The sequence below is a fragment of the Egretta garzetta genome, unplaced genomic scaffold (genome assembly GCF_000687185.1).
Source record: "Egretta garzetta isolate BGI_Z169 unplaced genomic scaffold, ASM68718v1 scaffold12, whole genome shotgun sequence".
Classification (NCBI taxonomy): domain Eukaryota; kingdom Metazoa; phylum Chordata; class Aves; order Pelecaniformes; family Ardeidae; genus Egretta; species Egretta garzetta.
In genome coordinates, this window is record NW_009258795.1 from 738,481 (window position 1) to 752,053 (window position 13,573).

Below are 13,573 nucleotides of genomic sequence, written 5' to 3' on the forward strand. Positions count from 1 at the left end.
AGGAACGAACCCATGGCGGGGTGCTCAGCGCTGTTCCCAGCACAACCCCAAACACAGCCCCGCGCCCGCTGCTGCCACGCACGCCCGCGCTGCCCCGGCCACACCAGCACAGGCACCCACTCCATGAACGCACCCCACCTCCTGGTTAACCAAAAATCACAAAAAGTCATTCATACTACAAAGGGCTGGAGCCGTGGCACTCACTGTTCCGATGCAGGGAATGAAGAATTTGATGGTGTTGCCAAACACGTACAAGAAGATGTGATGGCACAGGAGCCCACATGGAGATATACTAATCTTTATAGTCTCGTCTTGGCTAACTCATTTATTTGGAAAATGGAGCTATCTGAACAATACAGGCACACACAACTGCGCACACAGACCATGGAATAGGTGCCAATCTGTTTCCTGTTGGAAGAAACATGTTTTGAGTAACTCAGAAAATGCAGCAGATTGGGCAACATCACACTCCCTGTTTTGGAAAAACATATGGTTGAGGTGAAAGGACGTGACAAGCAGCAGCACTAGCCCCATCACCTCCTCCCTGACAGTTCTTGCAGGAATGAGGATGAGGATGAGGAGGTAAAAAGCAAGGTTCTTCAGTCCCCAGGAACAAAGCTCCGGCAGGACAAAGCGGTGCTCAACGGCCGGGCAGCTCCAGCACAGAGCCCAGGCTGGCCCTGAATGACCCAGCAGGGCTGAGCTGGCCACAGAGCACCAGATCACCACTCGGCAGAGGTGAAGGGCAGATGGCGTGCCACTCCTGTTAATCAAGATGGGCAGAGACTTCTGCCGTGCACTCCTTTCTTGAGCCTGCATGCTCAGTGCCTACAGAAGTTCCCAGAGCCTATCCTGCTATACTCAGAAAAGGCCATGTAATTAGGTATTTTTCAGGCTTAATGAATGGCCTCTTGGCAGCATGAGAAACTACAGGAAACCATTTTGAGACGAATTTAAGTATATACTTATTTATCCATCCAAGAAACTCAATCAAGACGCCTTATATTATTTACTTAGCAACCGTATAGGACTGGCTGTCATTTCAGACATTCTAGTTTTCTTTTTACTCTTTATAATACAAGTGTAATAGCTGGAGGGCACAAGAAGCTGGGGGGGGACTCGGCCGGGACAGCTGACCCGAAATGACCAAAGGAATATTCCATGCCATATAGCGTCATGCTCAGCAATAACAGCTGGGGGAAAGGAGGAGGAAGAGGGGGTGTTTGGAGTTATCTTCCAATAAGGCATTTGTCTTCCCAAGTCACCATTATGCACAAAGAAGCCCTGCTCTCCTGGGCACAGCTAAACATCTGCCTGCTGATGGGAAGCAGCGAGTTAATTCCTTATTTTGCTTTGCTTGCGCACATAGCTTTTGCTTTACCTATTAAACTGCATCTCAGCCCAGGAATTTCTCACTTTTAATCCTTCTGATTCTCTCCCCCATCCCATGGTGGGGAAGCAAGTGGGCGGCTGTGGGGGGCTGCACTGCCCACTGGGGTTACACCATGACAACAAGAAAGTTTAAGAGACAAAATGTCTAAACATGCACAATCAAACATATGTCCGAGTAGTCTGAATCAATGTAGCAGAAAGAGTAAGCGGGGAATAAATGTGTTTAATCCTTACTGAAACAATAACACTAATGAAAGTAGACAAGCCATGAGGCAAAAGCAGTTCTTGAATGGCATGCCATGATGACTCCAACAGAAACTGCCAGGCAACATTATATAGTCTCTAAGAAAAAGACCCTAGTTTGTGCACAGAACTGTGCATCCCCTTCCTCCAAAAGCCACCCTGACATGAGCAGCATTACCACCTCGAGGTGGGCGTGCTGAGGCCGTTCTTTATGTTGGGCAGGGGAGGTTGCGACAGTGCAAGACCTCAGCACTCACTATTCTGCATTCACTGATATCAGACGCCTTTCTTCTCAAGTCAATGCTCTGACTCCTAAAGCATTACAAAAAGGATGGCACTGAAACAAAAGTCATTTTCACGTAAAAAAGGAACCATGGTCAGCTGCTTCTACACCTACTACATCCACAATATTCCTGCAAAAGCCTGGGAAGCACTAGTAGCATCCAAATATCTTACACGTCAATAAATAATCAGTTAATCACCAGATCTCTACTTAATCAATCTGGTGGCTCCTGGTATCTCCTAGTAAAATGAGAAAAACATTTATCTTCAGCTAGAAAGTAAAATGCCAGTTTTGTATCCAGTGCTTTGCCTTGAGGAGAAGGAAGTTAAAGAAAATACTGCACTGTATAATATTCTCTGATTTGTGTAATCTAGATGATACTCTATTCTGAACATAAACTAAAGTCAAACTGTGGTCTAAATCGCATCTTAAGCTATAGAGCAAGTAATGGAAATTACTGTTAGAGCATTAGCACGCAATAAATCCTGCGATATCTTTTGTTAAATGACTGCAGCCTCACTAAATCTTTCTTAACATATACAAAACCCAGAGCACACAAATACACAGACGCATGCATACACGCACACAATTTTTATACCTCTCCAAGAGCTTCGTAGCGCTTTTGGTTCCATCTATGCAAATCTTCACGATAATTAAAAACAAATGGCTCCCCAGTTTTCATGTGTCTTAACTGCCCTTCTGTAAAAGAAACAAAATCATTACATTTTAATATACTCCTTCCTTAAAAGTAAGATACATTTAATTGCTGAAAATTTTAAAAGAAGCTTATATCTAAAAATTGGGCTATTATGAATTCCTCCTCTTTTTATTTGTTATATTTTTGAAGGAAAACAATTGTAGCATAACAACAAAATGCATTCCCCTGAAATGGCAGATATTGCTAGATAAAGCTAAACGCAAGTGATGACAGTGAAATTACATGCAGATATCAAATGCCAAACTGCTTTGCAAGAAATATTTATGTCTCAACCTCGATGGATTAACAGTGAAATGTAAACATTAGCAGTTAATATTTGATCTTCAATGTCAATTAGGTGATAAAATTGTAGCTACAAATCTCCTACTTCAAAACCAACTGCATTCATGAAGGAATGTGAGTACAAATTGAGCTGGAGTTAAGGTAAATATTTTAACTCTTAGGCACCGTGCAATCAAGTAAGGGCTCCTAGCTTCAGGGTACACTGAGATTACAACAGTGGAACAAAGCAGAATCCTTGATCAGAGCAAAACCACATGCTATTCCTAGATTCCAGTGTAACTTTCTGCAGTCGGCCTTGTTTATAGTAAAAATTTAGTAGCATACCCAACCACAGATGAAGAGAGGACAGAGTCAAAATAGCAACAATCATAAAATGGCAACCAAACAGGAACCAAACTGTGGAAAACAGATACCTTACCAGTAATGTTTCATCTAATCAGACAAAACACAAGTTATGGTCTCAGAGCATCACAAAATTGCAGTAAATCAGAGAAACATTAAAAACAGGGATATGTGCAAGTGTCTCCTTTGAAAGCTGAAATGTCTGCATGATGAAAGTAAAGTTTCTCAGCCAAACATCTCCTCTTCAGTAGTAAGAAATTGCTAACTTAGTTCACAACTTTTCAGGACCTCTACATTTTGATTCTTGATGTTTTAAATAAAATATTTAAATAGTTAGTTATGCTTATCTGTTTATTTGACATTTTTTTCCAGACCTGTCTTACCTCATGTACTAGACACCAGGGGAGTATTTCTCCCCAACTTCATATCCCTGTCTCAGGTGCAAATATCCTTCTTCTCATATTTTCACCATAACTCTGCCTTCAGCTGTTCCTTCTCAGCTAGACACTCTTCATGTGTGCCATTCAATAGTACATGAAGTTGCTCTCTCCACAAGGGAAGTGGAGCAAGTATCTGGTATATTTCTCCTTGGCTTTCTGGATTTTCTTTGCCTTCTTCAGATTCTTTAAATCTGATAAAAATCTTCCTTACTTTTCCATCATAAAAAGAAGCATGATTATGACATAAGAGTACATGACTGAACATTCGAGTTAAATGTACAAAAGCAAAACTGAGACCTTTTTGCTTTGCTGACCAGTAGCATATGTAATAGGTTTTGCTGCATTCCATGGAAATCACTCAGTCTGTGAGGTTAGCGATGGAATATTCAGTAACATCATTCTAAAACATCATTCCCCAAAATTCAAATTTCAGCCCTTTTTATCAACCACATATGAACCATTAACTCTGAAGTCAGTAAGGAAGACAGTAGACACTGTGCAGATCTAAAAATAAGGAGCTGAAAAGTGACAGAGCTGAACCCCTCCCATCAAAGAAAGAGCATCACTTTCATGACACTTTTAGTCTCTAAGTACCTTCCTGTGAAAGCCATCAGGGTATTAAAAAGCTAAGTGTTGCATAAATGACTATCATTTAAAGGAAAGCTCTTTTTTTTTTTTTTCTTTAAAAGTGGAAGATGTAAGACAGGCAGATTTAGAAACTAAAGTTCCTCTGTTCACAGAACAGGCACTGCAAAGAAGTAGAATTGTAAACGTCCCCATTTGTCCTACAGGTTTCAAACAATCTTGAAAGAGCCATTTCCTGGAGTCTGGTATCACTTCAGCTCAGAGGCTTATTTCTCAGCTGGATTTTAAAATGTATGCACTGGAAATTATAAATACTACTAACTCATTTAACAGACAGATTCAGCTAGCTGGAAGTACCTGTAGTCATCACACTTAGATGTAATGCAAAAGCGTGACCCCACAGAAGAATAAGAGACAGTCTATCACATTGCTCATCCTTCCATCAACGTAAACAGGTGTTTTCCTGTCGGTATTAATGAAATAGCTGGGATAAATTATTAGCTAAATAATAACTGTATCCATACAAATGAATCAGTAAATAAAATATTTCTTAAATGAGTGACCACGCTTTAATTTTGCTTTTTAATGCTAATGCCACAGACGTTACTTTTGGAATTTTTGTATCAACACTTGCGTAATAGAAAACAGGAAGTCATAAAGTATGCACAGTACAAACCTGCAGTATTGTGTAAAATTAGGGATTTTTGTGACAATTTTTTGAAATAAAAAAATATTACTTAGCTAGATTTACAAGCCTGTTAACACTAAGGCTTAAAATTTTATTCTTAACAGAAAAGTGTGAAATTCTAATAGGGACTTATAAGGTATAATTAACGTTCTGATAACCTCTCAACATTATTCTAAGTATAGCCTTTACAAAGCATATATGACTTACTTTCATTAAAAATGTACTCAAATCCTTCCAGAGTATCAGGAAATTCAAGTGGTGGCTCATCTTTTTTCATTAGTTCATCCAAGTCTATTCTAGACAATAAATCTAAAAAAGGAAAAGAAAAATTACATAATGCATGCTATGTCTTTTTTATTTCACTATTATCACTGACAAAATGTGTCTGTTCAGATTTGTAGATCTTAAGGGCAAAAGGACATCCTACATATTACTAATCACAGGAGTTCATTACGGGAAATCTTGTTCCAGATTCAAGAGCTGGGCCTCATTCTCAGCATATCTTTGTATTTATTTATTTAGCTATCTATCTATGATGTTGATCAAAAAATGTCCAGGGACAGAGAAGCCACCAAAGACATCATGATTTGTTTCAATGATTCATTACCCTCAATGCTACAAATGCATCATGGTTTTAACCTGAACTTACCTAGCTTCAATATCAAGCCACTGACATTCTTGCTTGCCTTCTTGAAGAGCTCAGGTTATCAAATGCACATCGTCACACAGGCAGCAGGGACCACAACACGGCTTAAACTTCCATTTGATGCCCAAACAGACTGAGTTACCTGAATCCTCCTCTCAACCACTCTCCTTTAATAACCCTCGAGGCAGACAAAACTGCCACCCATTTTATAGCAAGCCACGACATACACATCCTTTTCAGTGTAGGATGGTATAGCCTCGTACAGCCTGCATTCACTAATGCAAGTACACTGAAGTAAGTAGTGTCTGTGTTCTTTGCCCTAGATTTAAGGATAAGACAAGCATAAAGGGACATCTTTTGCTTACATCTAACTACTAAACAATTACTGCATACACAGATAATAGTGTACAATCATCTCTCCTTTCCTCATTGTTCATCACCCACACAACCCGATGCTATCCTTCTAACGTACTTTCTGATTATTAATAAAAAAATCATCAAGAAATGATTCAACAGGATTCCACTGAAATATATTTTCCTGCTTCCTCATCGATGAATTTGAAGACCACACAAACATTCAGTCCAGGAATGCTACACTGAGTTTTCAGTATTATTGTTTCATAAATCAAGATACCATGTATTACCAAGGAAATGCATTAACTCTTCTAAGTTCATTGGTTTATTACCTTTACCATCCGAAGTTGTAGCTCAAAGGAAAGAAAACATTTTGAAAATACTCATGTTCTTTAAACTTGCTTTGTTTGACATTAATTACACTTCCAACCTTTAATTACTTAACATCACCATTTGAATAGGTTTTCTATCACTATTTTTGCTTAGTCTTGTTGCCAGTGACAAGCCTATAGGCTACCCACGTTACCTAAGCTTAGTATTGGCACATTAATACTTTGAAATTTCTACAGTGTTTAAAATGTACTGAAAATTAGCTTCAACATTCTTGACAGTTCCTTGGCTGGCTTTTTTACAACTGTTCAGGTTCACAGGACATTCACTTCATCGTCCATATGATTATCTCCAGCTCCTCCTTCCCTAAGTGATTCCACTGGGTGAAGTTGGAGGACCAAAGGCCATATTGTATGGCCACTGAAATTCAGCATTTCTCCAACCCATACTACAGCATCTGAGCATCCCTGTAGTATCCAAATAGCTATACAACATCAGATGTTGACTTGAAGATTTCTAAATGTGGCTATCTCAACTCACTTTTACATCAAATCTGTTTAATATCAAGCCCAAGATATTCAGTTCATATATGCAATCATATCCTTGTTCTTGTGCATTGTCCTTAGAAAGTTCTGGGGGATCTGCTTTGGTCCTCAACCAAATGACCAGAGAAAGAAAAGAACCTTGTCAAAGAAGTTGTTCACAAGGGGATGCAAAAAGTGTGCCCTTTCTTCCTCTGTACTTCCACAACATCAAGGTAACAAAACAGGCTTTAGCACGCCTTTCTCTCCTTGGTGAAGAGACTTCATTCAAACCACACCTCTAGAATTTAATTTCACCAGAGTTTTCATGTCCTCTTACTGTGACCTATTTGGAAATGTGTTTACACAGAAGTGTCAGTTACTATATAATAAAACATCCATCTCCTGAGTAGCAAGGGCAATACTATATGAACTACATTAAGCTTATCTGCAGAATGTAGAGCTTGTCATGATTTACAACTTCCATCAGAATGACTCCGGAAGACTGCAATTGGCCTGTGCTCCAACCACCGACACGGCCACTTTCTTCCTGTGCAATTCTTCAAGCTACAATTAGTTAAAGTGTTCCTATAACTTTGAGATTCTTTCAAGACCCGATCCACTACTCTCACCTAAAACCTTGGACTCTCCAACTCAATTCGAGACTGGTTCAACCGAGCCCAAAACTGAGTGATTTGCAGGAGACCTCCTATAGCTCAATGGGAGTTCACCAGATCACACAAAGGAAACAACATCCTCACACAAAGTTTTCATTATGTGGAATATTTCTTGGACAGTAATCCTAAATGAAGATCAAATTAAGGCCAAGTATAAAATACGAGTTTTCCTTTTCCAAACATGAAGTATAATTTCAGCACAACATACAAATTTGACAGAATTAGTACAAGGTTTGAAAAAAGCACCACATAGGTTTTCACCAGATGTTTCACAACTACACAGTTTTAACTGAAGAAACACCATCTACCGTCATTGCGTAACACATATTTCTAATAATACTTTGGTAGAAACCCAATTTTTACACTGGAGTTGCAAGGCATATTCTTTTTTCTCTTGTGAGAGATAATTTAGAGAGTAAACGTGTGATGCAAACACTTTAAAACCAATGTTTGGTTAGCTTACTTGTACATGTAACCAACTCCATGTATTTCCAAAACTGAAAAACAGTATGTAAGAGATGTCATTTATTTAATTTATTTTGTCCTCAAGAAAATTACTCCACTAAGTCACTTAGGTCCATTTATTTTTTTAAACATTGAATAGACAAATTTTTAAAGTCAACATGGAAATCAATGTCCTGAAAATGTTTTCTCTTTTAACATTCTAGTGAAAGAGATTTTTAAAAGCTGTAATATGGTTGCATAATTATAAAACATAAATGGCATGAAAATTAAATGATAACTCCCAGAAACTAAGAACACAAAAGCACCAGTCAACTTTCTCAAAGGGTAATTATGAAAATCAAAAAAAATAATGGATATCTTACTCTGTTACTCCTTACCACAGATCGTTATTTTTTACATCATCTTATGAAAATACTGATAATGGACACACCATTACACAAAAAGCATTAGCACAGATGGACTAATAGTCTCTTTCAGTATTGCAATTCCCGGGCTCTAACCCACAGTTAGTCCAAACTATTTTCCTTTCCTTAATAATTGTTTCTGAAATGTCAATGTATGTAAAAAGAAGGCAAAAGTCCTCATACCCTTTAATGCAGTAGTCTTCTCTTTTTCATCTGGGCCTCCTTGCTGGAGCTGAGCCATCATTACCCAAACTGTCCAGAAATTTAAAGTACTGAGGTAAATGTGCATTAATCTTTGAAGGCGTTCTGGTTTTGGCTGGGATAGGTAGTTTTCTTCTCAGTAGCCAGACAATCTGAAAAGCAACAAGAGTTGGAAATTAACAGATACGCTGAATTCAACATATCTCATTTGCTACTGCTTACGTCACAAAAACCCCAGAACTTGTTCCAAAAGCAAACTTCCCTGAGTATTATAAACTCCTATGATATGTAAGGCAAAATTTAAATTAACTTTTTCCTCTCCTTCAAAACTTATACTGGACACTCTAAAGCCTCATCAAACTACTCAGGATTAAGACGTTTTACAACAACATGTGGCACACACTGCAGTGTCAAGTTTGGTAAAAGATTCGCGCTCACAAGAATGAACACTAACTTCTCCCTACTCCTAAAAGGACATCTATCCAATTGATACTTCTTTTTTGCGATTCTAATGTAACATCAGCACATGATAAGCCTTTCGGAGAAGCATCACGCTTTTAAGTCCAAAGTAGAAGATACAAGAAAAAACAAAGCATAAAGAACAGAACTTCTACAATCCTTAAGGATTTTCTTCATCAATTAACTCCACTTCATTGTTCCAACTGTAATATATAGTTTTGTTTTAATAAAACTACACAGAGTACACACTTTTAAACCACTGAGATTTCTGCAAGACATTATCAGCATTGAAATGTATAGAGTAAATGTCCAGCTATAGAACAAACCTCAATATATTCAAGGTGAGAATTTACATGCAAAATGTACTTCTAAATATCTCCTATTGCACAGAAAGCAACCCAGACATTCAAATCTGCAATCTCTTTCATCTTGAATCTGATACCAAGGGAGCAAACTACCACATTACAATCACCACTTCTTCCTCCTAAATAAAAAGACTTCTGTGCATTGAATTCTTTTTCCCTTCATCTTTTTTGGTTCTTTGTTTTATCTGTCAGTCATTACCGATTTGTTTTATTCTTCTCCCCAATATACTTTATCATGGATGAGTTTGCATGAACCGAATCTCTGCAGCAATTTGTAACTTTCAAACAAAGAGTAATAGGATTCACCAACTGTACTACTGGCTCCCTAATACTTAGACCTGTAGGAAAGACCTCAAAACAGTAGTTCACTGTAAAGGCAGCAGAAAAAAGAGTATCGGAAAAATAAAGCACAATAAAGACTATTTTTCTATTGTCTTTAGAGAAAGTCTATTACATGAAACATTTTCTTGTAGATGAAGGAAAAATACAGCAATTTCAGGGAGTGATAGTTACTAACGAAGGAAAGGGTTTTGCAAGGGGGTGAAGGGGTGGTTGTTTGGCTGGTTTTTTAAGTTGGTGTTCAAGAAAGTCCAATAATCCATTCTATGAGTTGGACCTGTAGGAGACTTTGAAACCTTCCTTTACAGAAGAATATTCACATTAAGTTGATGGTAAATAACAGTACACTGCCAGAAGTCTTTACAAGATGCAACTCCACCAGGAAAGCTCTGCTTAGATTGTTTACTTTTCAAATTATGATGCAACTGAACGTGATTCAGTTGAAATGTGCATCTTCCGACTAACAATTTGATCATGCTAGCACTCATGACAAAAAAGTCAACAAAAATAACAGCAGAGTCACAGACACTTTTTTTTTTATTTTTCTAGCATATAATGTATTCAATGTAAATATTAAAAGTTACTCAAATGTTGATTCACACATGTGGATGGTATTGAAGACTTTTGTCAGATACTTCCAAATAGTCCACTGACAAAAGATCACCAAATACGAAATCTTGTCCATCATCAGTTTGTACATTTGTAGCACAAACCCATGCATGCTCTTGTAAATCACTCAGAAAAGAAACTTATCCATCCAGTTAAAACTATTAGAAGTGCTAGAGAATGACAATGATAGTGTTGTGATAGCCCAGATGAAAATTTTTCTAGCCATACAAATTGGGTAGTCCTCCCTACACAAGATTTGAAAATGCGTAATTAATGCAGTTGCAAAATACATATAGGTGCTCAAAGACTTGTTATTACCCAAGGGAAGAAACATAAAGTTTATCCCAACAGATTTACCTTGATTAGCTAACCACCATCCCCTAATCAGATAAATCATCACAGTGACCAAGAATCCCTGACAGTCTTGCCTCTACAATGGATACCCTTCTTCTTCCTTTAACAGACGAAGACCCTACCACTGAGGAAAGAGTAGGTAACTTAACAGGTTCACTTGCCAAGCTAGAAGCACAAAAGTAAACAAACAAACAAATAAATCTGAATTTAGCTTTGCAAGAGAGAATTTCCAGTTCTTTTTGACAAAGTAAAAAACTGTTACAGCAGCCACTGGAGGGAGGACTTGATATTAGAATGAGGATGAAACAAGCACACAGTATTTTATGCATTGTTTGTGTGAACGCAGCATTTCGTTGAATCCCTCACTGATATTTGTTTAAATGACAAATACAAGAAATTAGATGGGAGGGTTGGATTTCCTTTCTTTGACAGACAGGTGTCGAATCAACTATAGTCTGATGGTGCAGAAATGAACAGTGGGAAAATTATAAAGCGCTCTGAATGGCTGCTTATAGGCAAATGCAGGAATTGCAGTTTATTCTAGGCATCAGTTTCAAGCCTCGGTGATCTTCAGCTGCATACACTGACCACTCCACATAATTCACAAATACCATCATTGAGTTTCTCACAATAAATACAGATTATTTTTAATGTGTTATTCTGCACAGTTACTTAGATGGGTCTTTTAAAAACATCCTTTCTGCGATTGTTTTTTGCATTAGCTACAGCAAGCATACTTCCTAAAAACCAAGTTACTATTTCACCTGAAGAAATATTTACAGTAAGTTTATCGCCAAGAGAATGTATATTTATTTGTATGCATCTTGCTTTCCCATGCAAACTTAAGATATTCTACCACATAATATCTTATGCATATTCTGTGCCTCTTCAACTCAATGCCCAACAATACTTAAAATAATTTGACAGCAGGCATATTCTGGTTTCATGGTTCCACATGAGACAACAAGGCTACACTTTCATCATACCCCTGTTAATGCAACTACAAACCCAATGGATTCCATGGTCATTAAGTTAAAAAAAAAAAAAAAAAGGAAGACAAAACAAACCAAAACCCAACCCAACCAAATCCAGCAGACTTTTGCACACTTAAGGGAATATACATACATATTTCATGTTCTTTTTCGTAAAATGGTACTGGAAGTTTGGACCACCAAGCTTGTGATTGTGTAATGATGCTAGTCTTCAAATGAAATATAGTCCCGCATCGTATAGTCCCACTCTGAAACAAATGTACACATACACAGATTTCTATGGACTTCAATTATTTTTCATTGTGTAAATGCAGCTAGAACCATGGCAAAACACATGGTACACGATTTTGCTCTATATTAGCAACACCTGAAATTAAGTCAATGCTGCAAATGTTCCAGAGGCTGTAAATAATTGTAGTGCTAACCCACCGCAAGTGCAACGTAAGAAGACAAGCCGTAAGTATTTTCAAACAGCGCAAGTCCATCAAGTTTTTCTGGACATAATCTGAACAGGGGTCATCAGAATGCTTCTTTGTATTGAACTGCTTTATTAGAATTCGGTTGAATTAGAGTCTTGCTCTCTGTAAACTGACATCCCAAGCAAGCTAGGGACAAGTATGGGTTAGATTTGTGCAATGTGGCTGATGACTGAGTAAGACCCAGTTTTTCTTCAAAGAGATGGCTGGGTGACAGTTTGGCTCTAGTCCCTTCTCTGTATTGGCTCAACAAAGCAAAAAATACATACTTTAATCTTAGTAGTATTTTCTGCCTAATTAGATTTTATCTATTCCTGCTTTTAGGGCGCTACAGATGACATCAGTAACAACTGCTTCAGTTAAGGTTGTACTTCACTTTCCTTCACTTGTAAGACCCTATTTTCAACTGCTTATAGGTTTGCCAAGCTTCAGCTCTGAAAGCCAATTATTTCCAGTTTGCTTTAGACTAAACGGTTTTGAAAAAGTTCAGCTAAAACGTCTACTCCTTGTATAAGAAGGTTCAGAGGCAGTATCTTCTGCTCAGTTCTGCTGATGTTAATGAGCACCTACAGCATCTCCATGTTGCAGAGATCAGAAATTTAGCCAGAGGATCAGCTTAGCAGTGTGTGCTTTTTGCCATTACCCTTAAAGCCTGCCCAGATCTGCTCAAGTAAAAATTGCTTTTTGCACATATTTAATATAGACTTATTAAGATTTATCAGGATTTCCAGAAAATTTACCTATTTGCCTAGAGCATGTTCCATACAGCTGCAAAAAGCCAGAGGGAAGAGGCACAGGAGGGGAGTAATAAATGCTAGAAGAGCAGGATCTTCAACTGCTAGAATATAAAGAAACTGGCAAGGATCCCAAAGTCCCGGAATCTCAGTACATCTTTGCATTCTACCAAATGGTGGTGGAACCTGCTGATAAAGTACATGACTGCAGCTGACATTAAAGGTTGATTTATTTGCACCGCAGCTACTTTCCAATGTTTTTACCCCATAAGCTCAAAAAGCAGAGGACTACAAGCTATATGCATTAGTGTCCCAACCGTGCCAGCAACTCGGTTGTTTACATGAGACAGTCAATGCAATTCCACACACTGATATTTTTTATTATTTAACTTCCTTGAAAGGCTGGAAATGACCTTCATAAACATATTCATGTAAACATGATCAAATAAACATGTCAACTAATACAAAAAGAGGCAGCACAACCTCAACACAGCCTCTAGGAGGTTTACAACATGATGGACTTATCAACCAAATATGAGGTTCAAAATGATCATCAAGAACTCTTCCACAGGCACAACAGCTTTGAATTCAAGTACTAGTTTTGGCCGGGGCAGCGCGGGCGTGCGTGGCAGCAGCGGGCGCGGGGCTGTGTTTGGGGTTGTGCTGGGAACAGC

General features: G+C 38.2%; 1 protein-coding gene across 3 annotated transcripts in view; it reads right to left on the minus strand.

The window, feature by feature from the left end:
• FAM172A (family with sequence similarity 172 member A) overlaps positions 1-11,904 on the minus strand; it is a 257,818-nt gene extending 245,914 nt beyond the window's left edge. For 2 of the 3 annotated variants that reach the window (XM_035889313.1, XM_009649601.2), the window contains exons 1-4: positions 11,823-11,904; positions 8,554-8,723; positions 5,181-5,282; positions 2,517-2,617 (exon numbers count right to left, since the gene is read on the minus strand). In XM_035889313.1, the coding sequence (XP_035745206.1) occupies positions 2,517-2,617; positions 5,181-5,282; positions 8,554-8,659 (309 nt within the window). In that variant the 5' untranslated portion in view covers positions 8,660-8,723; positions 11,823-11,904. Of the gene's footprint in view, positions 1-2,516; positions 2,618-3,643; positions 3,892-5,180; positions 5,283-8,553; positions 8,724-11,822 lie in introns of those variants that run through there. The other variant, XM_035889314.1, reaches the window with a different exon arrangement.
• Between the last annotated feature and the right edge of the window lie 1,669 nt (positions 11,905-13,573).